The 23,181-nt window shown below is 39.5% G+C and overlaps 1 protein-coding gene across 3 annotated transcripts in view; it reads left to right on the forward strand.

Annotated features, from left to right (window-relative positions):
- Nucleotides 1-23,181, forward strand: part of PARD3B (par-3 family cell polarity regulator beta) — a 917,882-nt gene that overhangs the window by 508,145 nt on the left and 386,556 nt on the right. For all 3 annotated transcript variants that reach the window (XM_059702879.1, XM_059702877.1, XM_059702878.1), the window contains exon 11: nucleotides 13,615-13,800. In XM_059702879.1, the coding sequence (XP_059558862.1) occupies nucleotides 13,615-13,800 (186 nt within the window). The remainder of the gene's footprint in view (nucleotides 1-13,614; nucleotides 13,801-23,181) is intronic.

Below are 23,181 nucleotides of genomic sequence, written 5' to 3' on the forward strand. Positions count from 1 at the left end.
AAAAGCTGGGGTTAAGGACTGCCTTTACAAGAACATAATTGGGCAGGTGTCTCTCTACCAGTCATTAACAGATTTGAATGATGACTTTGATTCTTCTTTAGTGACAAAAACAGTTTAAAAATATTCTGGATTATTTGAACCTAATGTGCAGTGATTTTGAAAGGACAAAGATGGGGAGATACCAAATATATTAGGAGTATTTTAATTGGGGTCTGTGACCAAATAGTGCCCAGTTTAGTTTTTAGAAAATAACTGCCAAAGCCATTTTTAGTTTACTTGATTTTCAGTTTTATTCCAAATAAATGAATTGTCTCAATAAGTGATTTTAAACTATTCAACCAATTGTTTAGGAGTTAATATAGACACAGTCTTCGTTTTAAATGTAAAAAAAAAAAAATGTTTTTTAGGGTTAATATAAACAGGGTAGTTGCCAAATAGTACCAGCTGTCATAATAAAGCAGAAGCGAATGACAGATTCACTCCACCCCATATCAAAACTCAAGAGCGGATATGGTGATCAGATGAGCCAAAATAAATCTAAGTTCGTAGAAACATTTGCAAGCGATTTTCTTGCATAGCTCAGCCCTTCCTAGGCACCAGCGTGCGCACAGGTCGTGATTAAACTTAGCACTGCTATAAAAATGAGAAAGGAAACCAAGTAGTTGGTGTGGCCACCCCAAACGCACATCTCAGAGGACTGCAAGTTACTCCACACTTCCATTTGCTGATAATGATGGTGATCTATACTAGGAAGTATTGAAACTTAATTAGCAGTGTTTAAACTATTTTTAATATTAATAATAACATGGCCCACATTGACCTACAAAGGAAGAACTAACTGATGGAGTGCTTGCCAGCAATGCTCTTTAAAAACATGTAGTGTACACTCGTTCTCAGGCATGCATTAGAATAGGCCCTCGTGGCATAAATGTAGATAGAATCGTCATTGTTGCCTTGCAGTTCTTAAAGATTTAGGTAATCAAATAACCATAATACATTGTGATTTGTGCTATAATTTAATTATGTACAGAGACCCAGATGAGGGCCCAGCCACAGAGAGTAGGTGACAATTAAGTTGGGCTTTGATGGCTGAGTAAGAGTTTTCCAATGGGTGTCAAAGAGGGAGGAGGGGAGAGAATGAGTTTTAGGTAGAGAGAATCCCATAAAAAAAAGCTAAGAGAGATTGTTTGTAACATTTAAGTAATTATTTTTATTTATATCTAACAAATATGCTAGAGTTTTCCAATGGGTGTCAAAGAGGGAGGAGGGGAGAGAATGAGTTTTAAGGTAGAGAGAATCCCATCTAAAAAAAAAAACTAAGAGAGATTCTTTGTGACATTTAAGTAATTAATTTTATTTCTATCTAACAAATATTCTAGAGTGTTATGGTAGAAGAGTTAAAATTTTGATCTTGTAGATAAGATATACAATTGTTACTTTTTTTTCTTTTGGTCTTTTAATGCTATTATTTCAAAAAGGGCACTGTGGCAGAGAAATGTCAACAAAATAATTTATGAAGTCACCCTAGCACAAATATTTATTACACATGCATCCTACTGGAAGCTGAACTGGATTCAAAGTTGAATTAAACATAATTCCTGCCTTTGATGGGATCACAATGGTACAGAGGAGTTAAGACAGACAGGCCAGCAAATAACTGTAAAAACAGAAAGTGATGAGAATCATAAGACTGGGGGAAAGAAACTGAAATAGGAGCTCAGAGGAAAGCAGGTTGTTTTCCCACTGATAACATCAGGGAAGGACGAGGTGTCTTACTTATGTGCTGAGCATGAAGCCAGGGCGCTTGGAAGTGCTAAGTAAATAGCCTTTTATTCTATTAAACCTTTGAGGGAGAAATAATTTCTATAATTGATATATATGCAGATACATGGGAAATAGGTTTTTCCTTATGTATGTTTTCATTAGGTGTCACGAATATTGTAGATCTGTACCACCAGGAAAATGCTTAACCAGAAAGATTGTTCGCTCATTGTGCTTAGATGAGTCTTTCAGCAGGTGCAACTGGAGCTGTGCTGGATTAGATTTTTAAAGAATTTAATTCCTTAGTTAGGAATGGGACTGGTATAGTTCTTGTTTAGTCTTTGACATGTACTTGACTTTGTTTGAAAATTAAGATCCATTAGTTCAGGGGAGAAAGGAGTCCTGCACAACCTATAGCTAGGGAGATATTGATTGGAAGTGCACTGAACTTTTAAACTTCTTGTAATTACACACTGATTTTACAGGAATTAAGGCCATAGAAATTGCTCCTTTCCCCTTGTCCTGCTTTCCTATACTATATATAACAGCAAGGCGGGGGAGGATTCAGATGGAGAAGACTGAAGAAGAAGAATGTAAAGTGAAACACAGCATTTAATAGCTCAACAGTTATCTAGGACTGGGGGTCTCCCGAACAGTCTCTTTCAAGAATTTGGCAGGAACAGTGAAGAGATGTGGGAGGAGGGATCTTCCCAGAATTGGGTTGCCTACCTCCTCTACCTTGGGAAAATATTACAGCTCCAGAAGCCACTGTGAACTTCAGACTCTGAGATGCTGTGTTAGTCTGTTCACGCTGCTGTAACTGAGTGGCTTATAAATAACAGAAACTTAGCTCTCATAGTCCAGAGTCAGGAAGAGCAAGGTCATGGTGCCATCATGGTTGGATGAGAGCCCTCTTTGGGTCGTAGACTCCTCATTGTATCCCCCTATGGAGGAAAGGCTAGGGAGCTCTGCGGGTTCTCTTTTACGAGGGTGCTAATCCCACTCATGATCGCCTCCCAAATCCCCACCTCCTAATGTCATCACCTTGGGGATTAGGACTTCAATATATGAATTTGGAGGTGATGGAAATATTCAGCTGATGGCAGGTGGATATATGTGTCAAATAGAAATCCTGACATCAAAAGGAGAGACATGATTAAGAGAAATATAAGCCCTATGATACATCGTTAATCCTTGGTATCTCCCATGTGTCAAGAAAAAAGAAAGAAAGAAATCCCCCAGTTGGTGAACACAGTTATTGGTCTCAGTTCTTCACTTCCAATCAGAGCATCATATATACATTCTCTTGTCATGGTCTCATGGTGTGTGGAGAGTATTTTTCCAACCATAGCCTGTGGACTTGGCCCCGTGAATTCATTTGGCCAAGAGATGTTAATGAATGTTTTGTGAGCAAAGGTTTTAAAATTACTTTTGTTTTTAAGCATTGATCAGACTGTCAAACCTCAGAGGGAAGGCAGGGGAGGGTGGGGGTAAGGGGGAGAGATCAACCAAAAGGCTTGTATACATGCATATAAGCATAACCAATGGACACAGACACCAAGGACACATATGTAATACCTTAATCAATAAGGAAAATTTTTTAAAAAAATACATTCCTGTTTTTAATCATGAGGGAAACACACTTCAGATATCCAGTGGTCTAAGGAAGATGAGAAATCCACAGCTTGGAGGCAGGACTACCTGAGCCCAGCCTAGATCAGCCAAACCCTCATCAACTTGCAGATATGTGAGCCAGAAGTAGATGCCTTATTTTTCATGTCACAATTTTTGGTGGTTTGTTATGCAATATTTTTATGGCAACAGACAACTGGTACATTCACTCACTTTCCCCCATTTAACTCTGGGTAGATTTCCCCTCTCCTTTAAAATTGTTTGTAGTAGTGAGGATAGGAAGATATATCACAATGTAATGTTATGGGTTTTCATACTCTATAGAACTTAAATGACTTCTTAGTTTATAGTCAATTTTATCTGAAAATTAATTTTAACAGGTTGATTTAATTATTAAAAGGCAAATTATATGTCTATCTGCAAATGATATTATATATATATATACATATATATACATATATATATATACATATATATATATATATATATGTATATATATATATATATAGTGCCCCGAAAATATATAATCTACTCATTTCTGTAGATTCTTTTAAATTTTGAAAATGAACTGTAAGTTAATAAATACTGACTTTAGAATCTCAAAGTGTGTATACATTTTTGGGATACCTGTCTATATGGTAATTACAAATACACATATATATGTATATTATGAACATTGGGATTATTTATCATTAATAATGTACTAAAGGGGTTTGGTTTCCCCTTGGAATCTCCTTAGATGGAACTCAGACATCAGAAAAAAAGGGTAGGGTTAAAATGGCTATATTTTAATCACTTGATTTTCTTATAGCCGTAACCAACAAATATAAACTTCCCTTCCCCCTGCCTTTAAACAAATATCACTTTCTTGAGGCGGTGGTTGTACTGTTTTACATGGTAATGCGATTAAATAAACGTGACTGCCTGCACCTGAAAGGAAAGAACATTAACAGGGTCCTCCAGGGAAAATGTAGGTAACTGAGATGTAATCCCTGCCTTTAGAATTCTTCAGTTGGGAGGAAAGCTGTATTTCTTTACTAAAAGAGTTATTTACCCTAAATAATGACACATGTACTAAGAATGGAGGATGTTATGTAGGACATTCTTATACTTTTACTGTAATGGTTGAAGAGTTTATTCTTTGACTATACTTCCTAAAATCCCAGTGAATACAACCTGCAATGCATTGTCTTTAAAAAACCTACAGAAGTTTCCCAGTTCAAAACTAAAAAATAATAATATATTTTTAAACTTCTCATAAGGAAACCAAACATTTAGGCCCCTTTAATAAGGAGTCCCTCATTCTAAAAGCTTCAGAATGCCCAGCTGAAGCCTGGCATGACCCCTATGACCTTTTATTGTTGCTGATGCTGAAAGTGACATACGGAATGTAGACAAGAGTGTGATGCAGCCCGGCCATGGGGGTTCAGTGGCTGAGCATTGACCCAGGAGGTTACAGTTAATTCCCGGTCAGGACACATGCCTGGGTTGTGGGCTCAATCCCCTGTGGAAGGCATGCAGGAAGCAGCCAAGCAATGATTCTCTCTCATCATTGATCTTTCTTTCTCTCTCTCCCTCACCCTTCCTCTCTGAAATCAACAAAATATATATTTTTTAAAAAGGGTATGGTGCAGAAAAAAAAATGGAAGTGGAAGGTTTAACCAGGAAGTTGTGCAGTATCTCTAGGACTTTGTTCATGACCTACAAGATTTCTGTCTCAAACCTCTCTTCTCTGCCCCATTTCTTTCTAGCCTCACCTTCCTTCCCTGTGTTCCCTAGTGAAGCACTGCATCACGTGTATGCTGAGGAGACTGTTTCTCTAATATGCTTCCTGCCAACATGCGTTCCACAGTCCAGTGTTATTTTAAAAGCACTGAGAAGTCCCAAAATAAAGAAACCCTTTCCCTAGACTTTTTCATCATAGAAACCCTCATCTCCCCCTTTCTGCAATGCTGCGAGCCTGTGCATTAGACCCGAGATGGATCCATGTGTTATGGGGAACCCGTCTGGTGGCTTCCTTGGTTTCTGCAGCCGGTGCTGATTGGGCACAGCCTCAGGCCAGACTTCCTCAGGAAGCACCAGCAGCCCGTGGCGGGGTCAGAGGGCACCTCCAATTTCCCCGGTGCCACCCCTTCCTGAGCAGAGGGCTGGGCTGTGAGTGGAGCAGACACCCTGACTGTGTGTGTCCTTCCATTTTTATGTATGTTCAGCTTCTGTCCTTGATAGTTGCATTGTCTTTTCAAGGTGTTCTGTGCAGGGAGCCTGGCATACAAAGTATCTGTGATCACAAACCCAGCTTCTCACATAGGCATCTAATCCTCTCAGAACCGGGCCCACCGGGCCTCCTTTTCAGATCAGTAAATTATTACAATCAAATGGTTTGTTCTTGGGTCTTATATTCATATAAAAGCATGTCTTCTTATATTTTAACCATGAAATAATTGCCTATAGCATATTTAAGACATTTAATCATGTTTCTGTAACCCATTTTTAATAGGAAGACGTTAACACAGAACAAAAAGACCTGCTGTTTCTTGGTATTAACAAAGCAGGTTCTAGCTTTCTAAAACTCCATGCCGTCTGAATATAAAATATCACTTATATTACTTTTAATGACAAAATATTATATTCATTTTCTTAGTCTTCATCGGCAAAGGAAAAACTTGCCAGTGTCAATAAACTGTGGAATTTGCTGACATTTCATGTATCAGTACTGTACGTAGAAGAGGAAAAACGTTGCTATGAGAATCTTAAGTCTGACTTTACTTTTGTTAGTTTCAATCTCTGACTCAGTATTAAATTAAGGTACTTTTAGATTGAACAGGCAAGAAAGAATGGCCATTTTTTGACATTTGTTTCCTGGTATTAGGTTAATCCATTACTTAAAGTAATTTTTTTTTTTTTTATAAATTCAGCCAGAGATCAGCTCTTGCTTTCAATGGTTGCCTCCATCTGCCCCTTTCAAAAAACATGAAAAAAACTAAGTATCTCAATTGCAAATACTTTATAGGATTTCCTTCATTCATATCTTTGGTTACAAATTATTTTAAAATGAATAAATGTGCACATAAGGACATATATACAAAATATTGATTATTGAACTAACTATGAGAAATCTACATGGAATATTTCTATCCATTAAAAGTTAATACCAGCGTTGCTCACACGCAGCTCTAAAACTTTTTTGCTACTTATTGCAACACTAACTTACATTTTTCTTTTCCATATGATTGATGTATAATATTGAACTGTGGGTTGATTCTCAACAACCTATAGAATAATTCAGTAGATTTGTAAAAACTTATCTTCACTGTGATCTGTGTTTCTTTTTGGTAATTTGCCTATATTGTCCAGAAGACAAAAGACTTTAAAAGATAATCTATCCACTTTGTAAATCACCCATGAGTTCTGCAGATTTCATGTCTCTATCAGCAGCAGTGGTGGGAAAGTCTTTTACCATTTATTACAGTGATCATCCTCAGATTATCATTTACATTTGCATGTGCCCACTCCTCTCTCATTGTCTTCTTTTCTTTCCTCTCTGAAAAGTATAATCTTTTTGAAATAAAATGCCTCCCAGCTGTTGGAAGGAGCCTCTGATCCCCTCTCTTGGGTAATAGCCACATGTTGAATTTTATATAATCCAATTGGCCAAAAAGCTTTCATGTTTATGATAGCTACTCATGCTTTGCTAGAAGATTAAAAAATTTCAGAAATTAAGTGCCTTGCAGGTGTCTTATCCTTTCATTGTTGTGAAAATTTATTTAGCTATAACAAAAGTCTCATCACCCTAAATTCCTTAGAATTTACTTAGTTAACAAAAGTTAACAGTGGTTAAGCCTATTATAAAATATCCTGGCAGAATTGCCAGGTATGGCTTTTGCTTTATATATTTTTAGAAAAGCATTCTTTTCTTTTTTCCTCAAAGTCCATTTGTTTGAGTTTTGGTAATTGACAAAATGATTGCATGTGAAGCATAATTCTTGCATAAAGTAAGCTGCTCACAACACAGACTAATTACACATTTGGGAGGCAGGGCTAAGACATGCAGAGCTTACTCGTGCTGAGCCAAGATCACAGCATTTAATGAAATGAGGACCATAAAGGGTTCAGCATGGATGCTTTCAGGTCTGACCTGGGCTTCTGGGAAATTGAACATTGGCCCTGCAGACTGGTGGATTCCCCCGGGCTTTGAAAAGCCGGGTTATTACCACTTGTGTGCGTGAATCAAGCACTGCTTTGCAATACGAGAACATTTGTGATTCCAGAAATGGCCCCATTTGGAACACTCTTAAGCTAATAATATAGATGCCTCACCACTCATCCATCTTCCTGCCTCTCTTTCCTCCTCTCACGCCAAGTAATTACTTTTGATATTTGTTTGATAAAAAACGGTTAGAATATCTGGCAAGCTCCGACTGTGTAGATTCTTCTGTTTCCTCTTTCCTATTCTTGAAGTCTGTTTTTTCCTCTCAGATAATACTGTGACTGAAACAGAAAGGCCCTCCCGTGTTGTTCAATAAACTATTTGTCAAGTATGTTCTGTATAAGTAGGCTATTTCATATTTTGGGTTTAGTTCATAATAGATGCTTGATAAAAATTTGCTGAATGACTGTGGTTGTCAAAGATTAACTCCAGTCACTTAGGCCAGAATGGATCAGTCTCATTCCTGAATCCCAACCATGACAGGTTATTCATTATGTTTAGGTATAGAAATAATAATACGAAAAACAAAATGAGAAAATGGAGAAATAGGAAAAGAAATAACTGAATGGGAGCGAGAAGGAACATACATATAATCAGGGTGATAACCAAACAACAGCTGTGAAAACTTGAAGAACATTTCCCTAAAACACAATAATGGGTTGGTTAAGGCTGGGGACACATATGATAAAGCATTAAAATGGCTTATAATTTTTTTAAAGGGCAGTTAACATTTTATTTACCATTTAGTTTTGCATTTCACTTCTTTTTATTTAATAAAGATAATGTCTATATATTCATCACTGCAGTTTTTTCCAAATTGAAAACTATGATTCATTATTTCAATGTAGTGGATTGTGACCAAAGCTTTTAAAAAAATAAAACAGCTTAGAAGATACTAGAATCCATTCCACTCTGGGTATTTTCTCATAAAACGTTTGTCTTTGTGGTGTGCGCACATATACATATATGCATGGAAGGATAGAAAGAACAGTAAGCAGATAGATAATGTAGTTTTGGGGACTTGATCACAGTGCTTCCCAAACTTGATGAAATGTACCATGAATGTTGCTGTTTGCAGTGTTCACTTGTGACTTGAGCTACATGATGCAATATAAAACCATGAACAGTCAAAAGTCTATCACAAATTGGTAGCTACGGCACAGCCCAGTGCCTTCATTGAGAATTTGATATTGAAGCTGGACTGGGGTATTATCTCCCCCAGGAGCAGAAAGTATGGTCTGAAAGGGGAAAGACTGGCCTGACCCCACCAGCTGATGCAGACCCTCTAAGGAAAGAGCATGGGGAACTGGCATAGACGGATGGCAAGAAGGGATGGGACTGTGGACTCCCCCCGGAGAGGCTGTCCTGCTGGCTGAGGATCCTGGAGCATGGCTACCTGAATATCCCCAATGGTGTCTCTGACCTGGCATCACACATCAAGGACATTCACCAAGTCGCTTTGGGGTGCAAAGCCCTCTGCCAGGTTCCTCCAGGACATGGAACATGCCTTTACCTAAGACATTACCCCGAAATATCAGCTCAGACTAATTTCCTCATCCAGCAGCAGCCACTCAGAGGGTGGGTCCACAGCCGCTCCACTGACCAGGATGAGAAGCACTCCCACAGTGGGCCGATCCCCCCCCACCACACCCCCCCACCAGTGCACGAATCTGTGCACCAGGCCTCTAGTGTGTGTGTGTATGTGTGTGTGTGTATAAATATATATATATATATATATATATATATATATATATATATATATATATATATATATAAAAATATGGGTACATATTATATAATTATATATAGTTTTAAAAGAACATATATAGCACATATTCTACTTATATATACTTCCACATAAGAATGGTCCATATTCCAGTACCAGTAGATAACCAAGTTATTTTCTGTATAAGTAGATGAGACAAGATGAGGGGCAGGTAGGTAATAGGTAGATGAGTAGTTATCTGATTATGTGTATGAAGTGTATATGTTACATAATTGAAATATACTGCACATGTAAGTTTTTGTGCTTAATTTCATATATTCTCACATGATTAAAAGTCGTCGTGTCGATACTATGTTCCATAATTATGCGATTCTTAATAAGTAAGAGTACAGAAATAACATACATGCAAGCAATACTAACCTGACAAACACCACTTGCTAGGCTGTCTTTTTCTTCTCAGTTCTTATGTAAGTAAAAGGTAGTATTCTGCAGATGTTCCAATAAATTTAATACTTATCACTTTTCATTCTCTGTGCCACATTGTTCACATTTCTGCCTTTGGAAAATTAGCTCCTATAAAGCCAGACAAAGCCAAGTGCAGAATTCCCTAATAGTTCACCAAGTAAGTGGTCAGTCATGAACCTATGAGCCTGAGACCTAGTCAACTGAAGAGGCTTTTACTGCCACCCCATTCTGGGACCTGGGAACATATGGACAGGCAGTTCTGCAATTCCAGTGCCTCTCTGGATCCTGGTGGCCTTAACCTCAGCGACATCTGGCAATTGTTGATTCAGGGCCATGATTCTCAACTGGAGGTGATTTTGACCCCAGGAGACATTTAGTGATGCCTAAGGCTTTTTTGGTTGTCACAACTCGGGAAGGAACTACTACCAGCATCTAGTAGGTAGTAGCCAGGGATTCTGCTAAGTATCCTACAGTGCGTGGGATCGTCCCTTACTACAAAGAGTTATCAGGTCCCAAATACCAGTCGTGCTGAGGTTGAGAGAGCCTGAGTTGAGGATCCTGTATGGCTGGCCCAGGGCAGGGGCTAGGGCAGTGATGGTGAACCTTTTGAGCTTGGCGTGTAAGCATTTTGAAAAACCCTAACTTAACTCTGGTGCCGTGTCACATATAGAATTTTTTTAATATTTGTAACCATAGTAAAACAAAGATGTATATTTTTGATATTTATTTTAAATATTTAAATGCCATTTAACAAAGAAAAATCAACCAAAAAATGAGTTCGCGTGTCACCTCTGACACGCGTGTCATAGGTTCGCTATCACTGAGCTAGGACATTAGACCTGGGTGCATGCAGGTTGGGAATCTGAGCATCCATCCTGGGCCCTGCTCTAGGGACCTCGAGAACTTTGACTGGAGACTTGGCCTCTAGTAGCAAAGTATAAGAGGTAATGAAAAGACAGAAATCAATGAAATTCATAAGATTTCCTTGATGTGCCAGGCTTGCCTCTTTGGTTTAGTTTTCCCTCTGGTTGTCTTGGGTGGAGAAAGCAGGGATATTCCTGGCACAGTGTGGGAAGAGCCCTTGTCTGAAAGCGAGGAAGCTGGGGAGAGTTGAAGGTCCCATGTACCACTGCCTTTGGGCTCATCCTATAACGAAGGCCTTGCAGTGGGACCCTTGTGAGGACTTTATACCTCTCTCCACCTGCCCCAAAATGCTGTCTGGCAAGATTTGAGTTTAATTTTCCAAGTTACTAGTTGAGCCAAGATTATTGGAGGAAGGCATTCAGCATATTGATTTTTTTTTTTTTTTTGTCCATTAGGTAAAGGGACATTTATTTCTAACAGGAAATGGCTATGTTAACTGCTGTAATGGCTTCCTCCACCATTGGGAATGTTGCTATTATTAGAGACCACTAATTATGGCCTGAGCCTGGTATAGCATAAGAAAGATATAAACGTTACTGTAATTGAGTGGAGGATGTGAAATTGCATAGTGTCTGACGGTCCCTGTAGGCATCTGTCTTGGAAGTTCTTGTGGTGAGGCCAAGTCATGGTGGTTCAGAGAAATGGAGACTCGGTACAGCAGTGAAGAGTCTGACACAGGAACCACACTGCCTGGACTCCACCGAGCTCCCACACTGACAAGTCTTACAGACTGTCGTCGTGGTACTTCCATGCATGCACACATGGCACTACATACATGCACACTTTACTTACGCACATGCACACACAGTACTTGCACACACAGTACATGCAAACTGCCATGCAGCTCAGTTTCCTCATCCATAAATGGGCATCATAATAATCCGCGAAGGCTTGATGTGAGGAGTAAGTACGTGGATATGTGTGAAGCGCTCAGAAAAGAACCATTCAATCACTGTGAGCCCTAGTTTGTTTTTGTTGTTATTTCGGGCTCTCTGATATCAGGGACTTTAAAAAAAGATACCTTTTAAGCTTAAAATGAAAAGATAACCATACTTCACCTGATTTATAGTTTGTTTTTACCACTTATGCACTAAACAAAAGGTGTCAGTGCAACTGGTGGTTGTTAATCTTTATAAGAGTTAAACAGTTGCCAAAAGAAACCTGATTTGATTATAGAATAAAGTGGTGGAAGCGAAACTGGTCTTCGTATCTCTGACTCAGTAGATAAAAAGCCAGAGCAACTTCCTAGTCTTTCTCTCTCACAAACTTCTAGCGAGAACAGCTGTTCTTTAATTTATACTTTAATTTAGCAGAACTTTATTACTCTTAAATTCACTAAATCCCACAGAGATCTGGACACATAAATGGTTTTGAAATGTTATGGATTCCGAATAGGGCATTCTGGAAAACAAAGATGCAGGCTAATAATTTACATTTAACTCTGGCATTTTAATGGAAAAAGGACAGCTAGTTTGAATCAAATAATGAAATTTTTCTTAGATAATAATAAAATGAGTTATTTTAAAGAGCTAGCCTGTAATAGGTTCATTAAATTAAGAAAAGTTTCATTTTTTTTTTGAAACTATCTATTGTCAAAATATTTACAGCTAATTTTATTTACAATGAAATTAAATGAAGGGACTATTTCTTTAAAGTTAGACATGGATTTTCTCTTTTTTGGTGGATCTGGCTATGATCAGACCTCCAAATCCTGTTTTAATTATGGGTTCTTTGCTACCTCTGATTGTATAGTTGTTATTTTGTGACTGGCGTTCAGACCTTCACAGTAATTTTCAAAATATGTAATTTTACATAAGAGTCCCTCAAAGTGACCTTAAGATGAGAGTGTCTAGACATAATTATGGAGAGGAAGGAACTACCGACCTCAAGAGCCGATGGTTTCCAGGGCTATCTCGTTTTCAAATGTTGGCCCCTGTGTCAGAGTTCCGTCTTTCTGCAAGCCTGAGAGATGTAGGAGGGGCACCTGCAAAGCTGACCACGCGGGCAGCACTTTCTAGTGTATGTTTGGAAATACTGGAAATACTAGGGACCAAATATGATTAACCACGGGCTTCTCCCTGGATGCCTATCTTTTTCACCATCCTCTGTATTTTCTGAGAACTGCCATTTTTTTGTTGTTGTTGTTGCTCCGGGTCATTTGTCAAAAAAAAACAACAACAAAAAACAACCATGAATATTTCTTGTGTATTATACTTTTTGTCTAGGCTCAAAAATGGGTTGCCAGTCAATTAATTATACTACCCAAAGAAGCATGGGTAAGGCCTGAGTTTTCACAAAGTAAAATTTAATTCAGTGATAGCCATTACAAGTCACTTCTCTCTAACTTAATAGCATGTTCTTTTCCCAGTGCTCTGCATCCTATTGACAGTCTTTATCAGTAGCATTGTTTTCACAGTAAATGATATGTTTTAAATTATATACGCCAGATATTTCTTCAAAATTTTAGGAAGTTTCTACACTAAGCTCTGTCTCTTTGTCTGTAAAATGAAGGGTGTTACAACCACACCACATCTAAGGGCTTCCTGGTACCTAGGATTCCCTAAGTCTAATACCCAGCCTGTTTAATTATTGAGAATATCTTGCCGAATTTCCAAATACTTATGCGATGTTTCAAATGACATGGCCCTGCCTTGCCAAAGGATCCTCTCTTTGGCCCATTACCAACTATAATTCCCCAAACCCTTCCACCTCTCCATGGACATGGTAGCCCCTGCAAAGAGAATGATACCCCCCTCCCCTTTGCCCCATGGGGACAGGAATACAGCTGTTAGAGGTCCAGTCGTTGTCTTACCAAATGCATCTGTGTTTGGCCATGTGAGTATGTGAATATTAACCTGCTTTCTTCCCTCTGCTCTTCTCATGTCCATCTCCCCAACAGAAAGGAGAACCTGACTGCCGGGCCCTCTCTCCGGAAACCACGGACCAGCTCACCTTTGAGATCCCCCTGAATGACTCCGGCTCTGCTGGTCTGGGGGTGAGCTTGAAAGGGAACAAATCCAGAGAAACTGGAACCGACATGGGGATTTTTATCAAATCCGTCATCCATGGAGGTGCTGCCTTTAAGGTGGGTAAGAATGATCTTTCCCCATCAGTGGGGAGGTACCCAGAGGTGCAGCTTTTGGGCCTGAGGTCTGGATGGAGAAGGCGTGTGAAGGGGAGACCACTGGGCTTTCCTGCCGCACTCAGAAAGGTGTGTGTGGACACATCTGGGTAGCAGGGGTTTCCCCTCCTACTTGAAGCGGTTAATTTCATTTCCTAGGCATGGTTCTACAAATCCACCATGATTAATATGCTCTCTTGCATTCTTTTTATGACTCTGTGCGAATGACTCTGGATGTGTAAGCTGACAGACTTGAACCTAAAAATATACCATCAGGAAAACAGAACAAAAAAAATAAGTCAACGTCAAGGCAGCAAATAAGAAAATTGCGTTTGCAAGAAAGAAAGCTTAGTGGAGCTTGTGAGTGATTGTAGTAGAAGCTAAAGGCCATTTATCACATTTTATGCACTTGGAGATAACCATGGTGCTGGGAATGCAGATTTGCCTTTGAACTTGGAGAAGCTTATACATTTCCCCCCCCCAAAAAAGGGGGTGAGGGGAGAATGGGATTCTGCCTTTTTCATTTGGATTGGAAATGTGATCATAGCTGTTAGCATGGGGTCAGGTATAGTTAACTAGACGGCCTGTGTTCAATTCCAACCCACCACCTGCTAACAAGGAACTTGACCTGCCATGTTCCCGTTTCCTCGTCTGTAGAATGGGGATAAGTAATACCTAATCCATGGGTTTCTTAGGATTAAATAAAGTGATACAGACCATGTGATTACAGCAGTAAAGTGATCACAGAGGGAAACGTGCTTGAGCTTGCCTTCAGCTCCTGCTGGACAGTGAGACTTCCTGAGTTTGCATGTGGCCTCAGCTACTCTCTCACTCTGTGAATGTAAGCAGGTCACTTGTCCTCAATATGCCTCGCTTTCCTCATTTGTAAAAAGAGTAAAATTAATAGTGCCTACCTCCTGGTGCTCTTGCGAAGACAAAAAAGCGACAATATGTATAAAGTGCCTAGCACAGTGCCTATGATAAGCCTTCAGTAAATGTTAGCCATTTTTTAATAATCTTGATATTAATAATGTGTGCCATATCCCCCACAAAACCCAAGCATACCTAGTTAGGTTTATAGGAGCAGTCAAAACCATGAGCTCCAATCATGGTTTTGTGGGAGCATTTTTCATATATATACGTGTGTGTGTGTGTGTGTGTGTGTGTGTGTGTGTGTGTGTGTGTGTGAAGGGAGAAGGAGAGAGAGATAGAAACATCAATGATGAGAGAGAACCATTGATCAGCTGCCTCCTGCACACCCCTCACTGGGGATCGAGCCCACAACCCAGGCATGTGCCCTTGACTGGAATCGAACCCGGGGCTCTTCAGGCCACAGGCTGACACTCTATTCACTGAGCCAAACTGGCTAGGGCCATTTTTCTTCTTCACCCTACCACATCACTTGTGTTTCATAGACACTGCAAAACAATGTCTTTTTTTCAGTCTTTTTCCTTGGGTAATAAGAAATGCATTGTGGGGAGACAATTCCTTAATGCACCCCTTGGATCCATCAGCTTTTGTTGTATAATAAGTGACAAAATGTTAATAACATACATCGGTAAACCTTTATTTCCTTCGTGACCCTCATGACTGCAGGGCAGCTAGAGGGGTTCAGATTCAGGCCAGCATCTATCACACTGTAGGTTGACAAGTCTGACTGTGGTCCCTGCTACCCTGGTGTCTTGGGCCAGCAGACTAGCTGCAGCACATTCTTAATGCATGAGTTGTCAGAGGGCCCACAGCAATGGGTGAAGCCTCTTAAGTTCTGGGATCCAAACTGGCTCGTAATAACACACACACACACACACACACACACACACACACACACACACACACCCCATTGGCCAAAATAAGTCATATGATTGAATCCAAAGTCAATCCAAAGTGTGAGGAAATACAGCCCACCCATGATGAAGCCATAGCAAAGTGTGGGTGCAGAGAAGGATGGACATTTGAAGCCCATCATCCAATTTACCAACAGTCTAGCTCCAAAATGCAGAACCAGGAGCAGGAGGAATAAAATAGTAATAACAACAACAAATAACATTCACTGTTCTTCGTGCAAATATACGCTGAACAGCATGGAATGTATCTCTCTGGCTTCTCTCGTTTTACTCTCGACGTTCACACTGGATTATGATTGCAGTGGTTAGTGCCCCTCCACGGTGTACCTGTGGTCACCCAGCCAGGACTTGCTTCACCTGAGAGCTGAACCCAGGCAGTCTGCCTTCAGACCCTGTGCTGTGCTGCCCTGGGATGCAGGCTCTTTATCCGATCGGTTTATCTTCCTAGAGATCAGGGCCCGTTGCCCTGGAACTATCTTGTATCGGGCTTGCCATGCTGAGCCAAGCCACCTAAGCATGTGCTGTGTTTGAGGGCGAGTCTTGGTCGTGTTGGTGGACATCAGCTTGATATCACTCTTCTTATTCCTGATGACAGCTCTATTTGCAGAATTTATTCCAAGTAAAATTGAAACGGAAATGAATTTGGGGAAATTAAAAGCAAACATCTTAGCCTTTTTTATGGGCAATAACTTACGCGCCAGCGGCTACCGGAGCGCTGGCTTAATATGTATGTCCGTGTTTGTGAAAGTGAGCATCTCCTTACCTAAGCAGTTTCCAACAAGCCTGTTTCTTGCAGAAGGATTTCACTTTCCATTTATGTAAATTTCTTTCCTGATGTTGGTCTGCTGAGTCAGACGATCACACCATTAAAGCCCACTGGACAGCATGTTTATAGCTGATCTTAGGCAGTAAGCAGCATCAATCATGAATGTAGCCTTATTGTGAAGGTTTGGTATCCATTTGTCTTGTTTACTTCGTGCAGTGGAAAGGGTAGAGACCTAAGCACTCCTCACAAGAAATCCAATTCACTAGGGAAAACAGAAAGAGAATTTCGCTGTTCTCCTTCTGCCGTTCCAATCATCTACCCTGACTCCTCAGAAAATTGCCACCCACTCTATGATTCAGGATTATGTTTTACAAAAATTGTTTTGAGACTTTGTTCCTGCCCCTGTTCAGGAGATACCAATGTAACAGACTGCAGGTCCCCGGGGCAAAGGGGAGATAAGCTTGGGGAACATGGGCTTTAGCATCTGGCCCCTGGTTTTTACCTGAAACCAACAAAACAATCTTTCTGCGGGAGCACAGTCTTCCTCCTGGCCCTTCAGACCACTAATTGGTTCTCAAGGTATTGTTTCCCTTTAGGGAAGGTGGGTTTTTGAAAACTAAACTCCTTTGAAAAGTATGACCAAATTCTTCCTGTGGATTCTGTGTGCTGTATTCTCCCCGGTTGGTGTAAACAAAGGTAGCCTACTTCTTGCCAGATGTAAAACGCTGGAATGACTGGGACTGCCTTTGGAGGCTTCTGTTTTTCCCCCCTTACCTTTCAGGCTACTGCTTTCTATCATTTCAGCTCTTATTTGAGTCATTTCTAACAGAGAAGTAAAGCTCTATTTGAAAGTAAGAGCATTCAGCTAGCCTAGGAAGTGAATCTCTCACTCACTCTAAGGGAAAACAAAGTAATATTTTTACTTCTTCAGAATTACCCAAATGCTTAAATATTTAAATTCCAGTCAAGAAGCCCAGAAACTCTTCCCTGGTCGTGTTAGGACACCGCATCTGCCATTTCAGACTGCTTCGCATCTAGAGCTGTCAGTGCCCCCCCCCCCCCCCCCCAGGCATCGCGTTGAGCCTCCTTAGCAATGTGTGAAGTGACCGTGGACCACAACAGCCAACTACAACTAGAAGGATAGGTCCTAATATGCTTAAACAATAGCATGCATTGCTGTATGTCTGTAGTTTCACTTCAGTTTCTGTCATTCTTCCTGGGCATTTGCCCCTGAAGTACAGGGCAATTGTTTCCAGAACCAACCTAGACTAGACATAAGCATATGTGTTCATTTCTCATGACCCAGGCGCTATGAGTGGAATACGTTAGTATGCCATGAGGATGCTTTTCCAAGATTCCGCTTTTGTGATTGGAATTTAAAGTTAATGTGGTGTTGTTACTGTTAGGTGAAAAGAAATGTTGTCTTTGTTGCATTTAGAAAAAAAATACCTTGAGAAAAATACTCTCCTTTCCCAAAATTCACACAAAAATCAGCTTGTCCTTTTCTCCATGAAACCTTGATTATCAGATTGAAGATCTTAGATGTTTTCACTTACTTGGTGAACATTTTGAATTCTGAAATCAGTGGCTTGTTTAGTTTGGTTTTTGCGTTGCTTTTGATGTACTATGTCAATTGAACCTTTTTTTGGAGAAAATGCATTTTTACATCTATTGGTTATACTAACTTAAACTACTTATTTTTTTTTTACCTAACAATGAATCACTTTTAGAAAAATATCACTAGAATAGTGATATTTTGAAGATTGAGATAGACTATTAACATATAGTAAAAACCAAAATCTCACAGTCTAATTTTTTTATTGGAATATACGGACTTTGGGACTGAAAAGTGTCCTATGAAACCTTGAAATAATAAGGTAAAATTAAAATTTAAAGACAATTTTTGCTAAGGGAAAATGTCATGTATCAGGTAGATTATTTAAGGGCTCTAAAATAGAGAGAATGAATTTAAGAATACCTGTTATTCTCTAGAAAATTAATTAGCGAGGTTTGTGCTTAATAAATACTACTTGATGATGATGAAATTAAATGAAGGAAAAATGCCTGACATAGCTAATTGCAAATGCATGCACTCAGAATATGAAATAGATATAATTTAAATGATTTGATTTTGGTGTGCTTAGGAAATTTGATGCAGAATTTCATAATCTTACACTATTTAGTAATTGGTAGAAGATAAAGTTTTATCTAATACAAGCAATCCTCCTATTTTTAAAATGACTAAAATACAAATTTTTGGAGAGACTCTGCCCAGTTCCAGAATTTCTGGGAATATGGGCTGATGCTAAACCTCCCTGTCTCTTCATAATGAGGAGCATTTAATAGCATCCAAGCTCTTAACAGGGTCCGGTAGGAGTTCCCAGCATGAGTAATTTCCACCTTCATCTCTGCTGGTATCTATAAATCATGTGACAGATCTATAATTAATGAATTTAAAGGAAGATAAAAAGAACAGCTTTTTAAGGAACACTAATGTTAAATGATTTCTTTAACTATTCATTTTCCTTAAAGTTGATAATGTTTTCTACTGGTAGAGCCTTAAGGATCATTACAAGTAGTCATATCTTCTGCATTTGTACCTTTGACAAAAGGACCATACACGCTGAAGGTATAAATAGCTCCATTGCAACTCCTCAAATGTTAGAAGCCAAACTCTACAGTTCATCCTAATCACAAAAATATTATACATGTTATGGACAACTGAAAACAGGAACTTTACCAGGAAAAAGTCACACTCACTGTTTTTCCATTAAGAATTTTACACAAAGCACTGGCTAGTGAGGCTCAGTTGGTTGAGCATCATTCTGTGCATCAAAAGGTTGCTGGTTCCATTCCCAGTGAGGGCACATACCCAGGTTGCAGGTTCGATCCCCAGTCTGGATGCTAGGTAACCGATCGCTGCCTCTCTATCTCTCTATCTCGCTCGCTCTCTCTTTCTGTCTAAAAATCAATAAAAACATATTTTTAAAGAATTTTACCTTAAGTGAAATTAGTAATTTAAAAATGAGAAAAATACCAATTGTAATATTACGTTTAAAATCCAACATCCATCATTACTTTTCTTGCTGATCTTTATCACTCTCTCATTTTTATTTCATGCATGGACATGCAAATGAGGAACAAATTTATACCATGCTGGGTAAAATTTTGGAACTCTACATCAATTTGATGTATATTTTGGATTCCGTGATGATCTCAGTAGGCTTGAATAATAATAAAGCGTTGGTAGACCCAATTAAAAAGGAAATTATAATCTACAGAAGTTGATATCCTAAGGTGATGATCCTTTGTCTGAAAACAGCACCTTTCACCTAGGAAGCCATGCCCCACTTCCTGGTAGGGATTGATAGGAGTTATAATGTGCTCAGAGTTTTGTTCTAGATCAGTGGTTCTCAACCTTCCTAATGCCTTGACCCTTTAATACAGTTCCTCATGTTGTGGTGACCCCCAATTTCATTGTTACAAATTGAACATAATTAAAGCATAGTGATTAATCACAAAAACAATATGTAACTATATATGTGTTTTCCGGTGGTCTTAGGTGACCCCTGTGAAAGGGTCATTTGACCCCCAAAGGGGTCGCGACCCACAGGTTGAGAACCGCTGTTCTAAATGCTCTGCTTTGGGCCCATGTTTCTAGTTACCAGGCCTTTAGCAATCATAGCATGGACGAGAGCACACTTTTTTTGTTTTGTTTTTTTAAGTAAATAAATACTTTTCAATAAGTTGGAGAAGCCTCTGAGATTCTAATCCGGTTAGGCATTCATGCAGAATCTTTTTGATTCATATATAACATACGCCTTGGTAACTTTTTATTATCAGGTTTTCTAGGCCAAAGTAAACTGAAAAGAGAAAATCAGGAAGTGGATAGGAAAGGATGGAGAGGAAACTGAAATGACAGGAGACAGAAAAAGTGTAAAACAAGCAGAGGATGCTATCACTGCACCGGAGGCCAGTGAATATTTGTGCTAAGTCAGGACTTCTGAAAATGTCCTGCTGAGGAAATTGTAAGAATCAGTAATGACTATAATAAAAGCTCATACTTATGGTGTATTTGTTTATGCCCCATGTTTCCAGGAGGTATTCAAAATGGAAAGAATTATAGCACATTTTGAAAACATTATATCAGAATGGTTTTTATGTATATTGTGATGCTCTAAAGAAACTCTTCAGATATCTTTTTTAAAAAGTCTCAGATGCCGCAGTGCTGAGTCAATAGTATGTTGCTGGAACTTCACTGGTTTGCTACATAGAAATGAAGTGAGACTTTTACGGCAATAGCTGAATTAGGTCAATACATTTAAAATTTTGCATAGCTGACCCCCTGGTATTGGGCCAGTTCGCAGTAAGTAATCAAGCTTCACTTTTAAAACTGTAAAGGTTCTCGGAACATGTGCGGGTGTATCCGAGCCAGCCTGGATTCACGGCTCTCCCAGAGTCATAGTTTGTAAATTAAACAATTGGTCTATTGTAGTTGAAACTTACACCAGGCCCAAAGCACCTGAATGAAATGTTTTTTAAGTGACTCAACTTAGCAAGTATTTCTTGAACATCTGCAGTGAGTTATGCAATACACAATAGACTGGAGACAGAAAACTGAAGGCAGCTCATTCCATAAGCTAGGGAGGTAGTAGCATAATAAAGGAAATATATAAACAACTCTAATATGATCAGGGTGATGGTAGACAAATATAAAATATGGGTGGTGAGAGGATGGAGCAATTAATTCTGTCTGTGGAGAAAAATATGAATGGAAGGCAGTTGCTGAGCCTTGTTATAAACGATAGCTATTCAACAGGTGAGCAGGAATGCAGAGGACATTTGGGACGGAAGGAAGAGTGTGGGTCAAGTCACAGTGGCGTGTACACCAGAATGCAACATATTGCCCCTAGAAAATAGAGCTCTGGTTGGGCAGGAATGTCCCATTCATGTAGGTTAAAACGGTCTTAGGACAGATGATGTAAAGCATTGGCTGATGGAGGTAAGAACCCTTCAAGACAAGAATTTATGTGCTTCCAGTCTTACCAACTTTCTTTATTCCACTTCTTTATTTTAAAACTGTACTTTAAATCTTGATTTATTCTGTTCCTTTCATCACTACTATTTTTCAATGAAATTTAAATATTTCAATCTGACATGCAAGGTTCTCTCCTAGGTTGGGACTTGTGGTTGTGACTGTTCAAAAGTACAACAGGCAGTTGTTGTCATGGAGTGACTTTAGGGGCTGGAGAAGGTGTTTTTCAGGACACCCTCTCCCCCAGTCAGGGGCCCTCTTGCCTGGAGGCCCACGCGCTCCAAGGGCACCCTGCTCTGCAGTCTGAAGCCAGGCTTTGGGGTTTGGGCTCTGGGTGTGGATACTATCCCAGAAGGCTTTACCCAGGGCCCCTTTAGAAACATGCAGAGGCAGGAGCCGACATCTGGTCGTGATTAATCCTCTCAACACCATGGCCTAATGCGGACTGGCGTTGGGCCCCGGCCAGCTACTCCTGGGAAAGCCAGCCTACTCTCTCATGCTTGTCTCAGGTTCTGTGGTGGCAAGTTTTTTTTTGTTTTTTGTTTTTTTACCATGGCTTCCTTACTCTCCCCTCTATAATCACGAGAACTTTAGAGATAAAGATGCCTCACAAGAAATTGGCCCTAAGAGGTGGGTTGAACCATATAATGTCACCAGCAATCATGGCAGAGGTAGTACCCAGAAGCCGTTGAATTCAGTGGGAGCTGAACTCCAAGGTCACTGGACCCCACTCTAGAAATGCCTCCTCCTGACTGCCCCCACTGCTAAAATCACCTGGTCCTGTGTCCAGCTGAGGAGAAACCATGTTGTAAATATTTATTTTTTGTTTATTTATGTATTTTTGTTGTTGTTAATCCTCATCCGAGGATATTTTTCCATTGATTTTCAAAGAAAAGGAGGAGGGAGAGAAACATCGATGTGAGAGAGAATATTGATTGGTTGCCTCTCACATGAGCCAGGACCAGGACCGGGAATCGAGTCTGCCACTAAGTATGTGCCATTGACTGGAATTGAACCTGAGACCCTTCAGTTCACGGGCAGACACTCTATCTATTAAGCCAAACTGGCTAGGGCCATATTTATTTTAAGAGGTGAGAATCTGTAGTTTTTATTAGATTCTCAAAGGAGGCTAAGAGCCTCCAAAACACAAGAATTACTAGCAAAGTGGTTGAAAACTTGAGAGTGAATAAGACAGTTCAAATCAGCTTTTAGAAATGTGAATTGTCATAATGCACTCAACCAGCCTGATCCTTGGTTTCTTGTTTTAAGATGGGGAAATAGTCCCTAATGTATAGGATTGCCGTATGGATTAAATAGTCTAGTGCATGTAAAGGTTTTAGCACAATGACTGCACAAAGTAGAAAATCATTAATAATTCTTGTCATTAATAACTGTAGTGCCTTTAATCATCTCTAGAACTCTGATTTTAGACGCAGTGTAGCATGACAGCTACATGTCTGACTCAAAGACAAGTAGACCTGGTCATGCCTGTGCCCTTTAACAAGTCACTTAATTTCTTTGAGCCTCCTTTTTATATCTCTTAAATATCAGAGAGTAGTATCAAAGGCTTGTGGTAAGGAATGAATAAGAGAACATATGCAAAAAAAAAAGAGAGAGAGAACATATGCAAAATATTTGCACAAGGACTGGCCTGTATTAGTGTTCAGTTAAAGGGAGATGTAAAAACTCAAACATCTTGC

This window comes from Myotis daubentonii, chromosome 7, assembly GCF_963259705.1.
Source record: "Myotis daubentonii chromosome 7, mMyoDau2.1, whole genome shotgun sequence".
In the NCBI taxonomy this organism is placed as follows: domain Eukaryota; kingdom Metazoa; phylum Chordata; class Mammalia; order Chiroptera; family Vespertilionidae; genus Myotis; species Myotis daubentonii.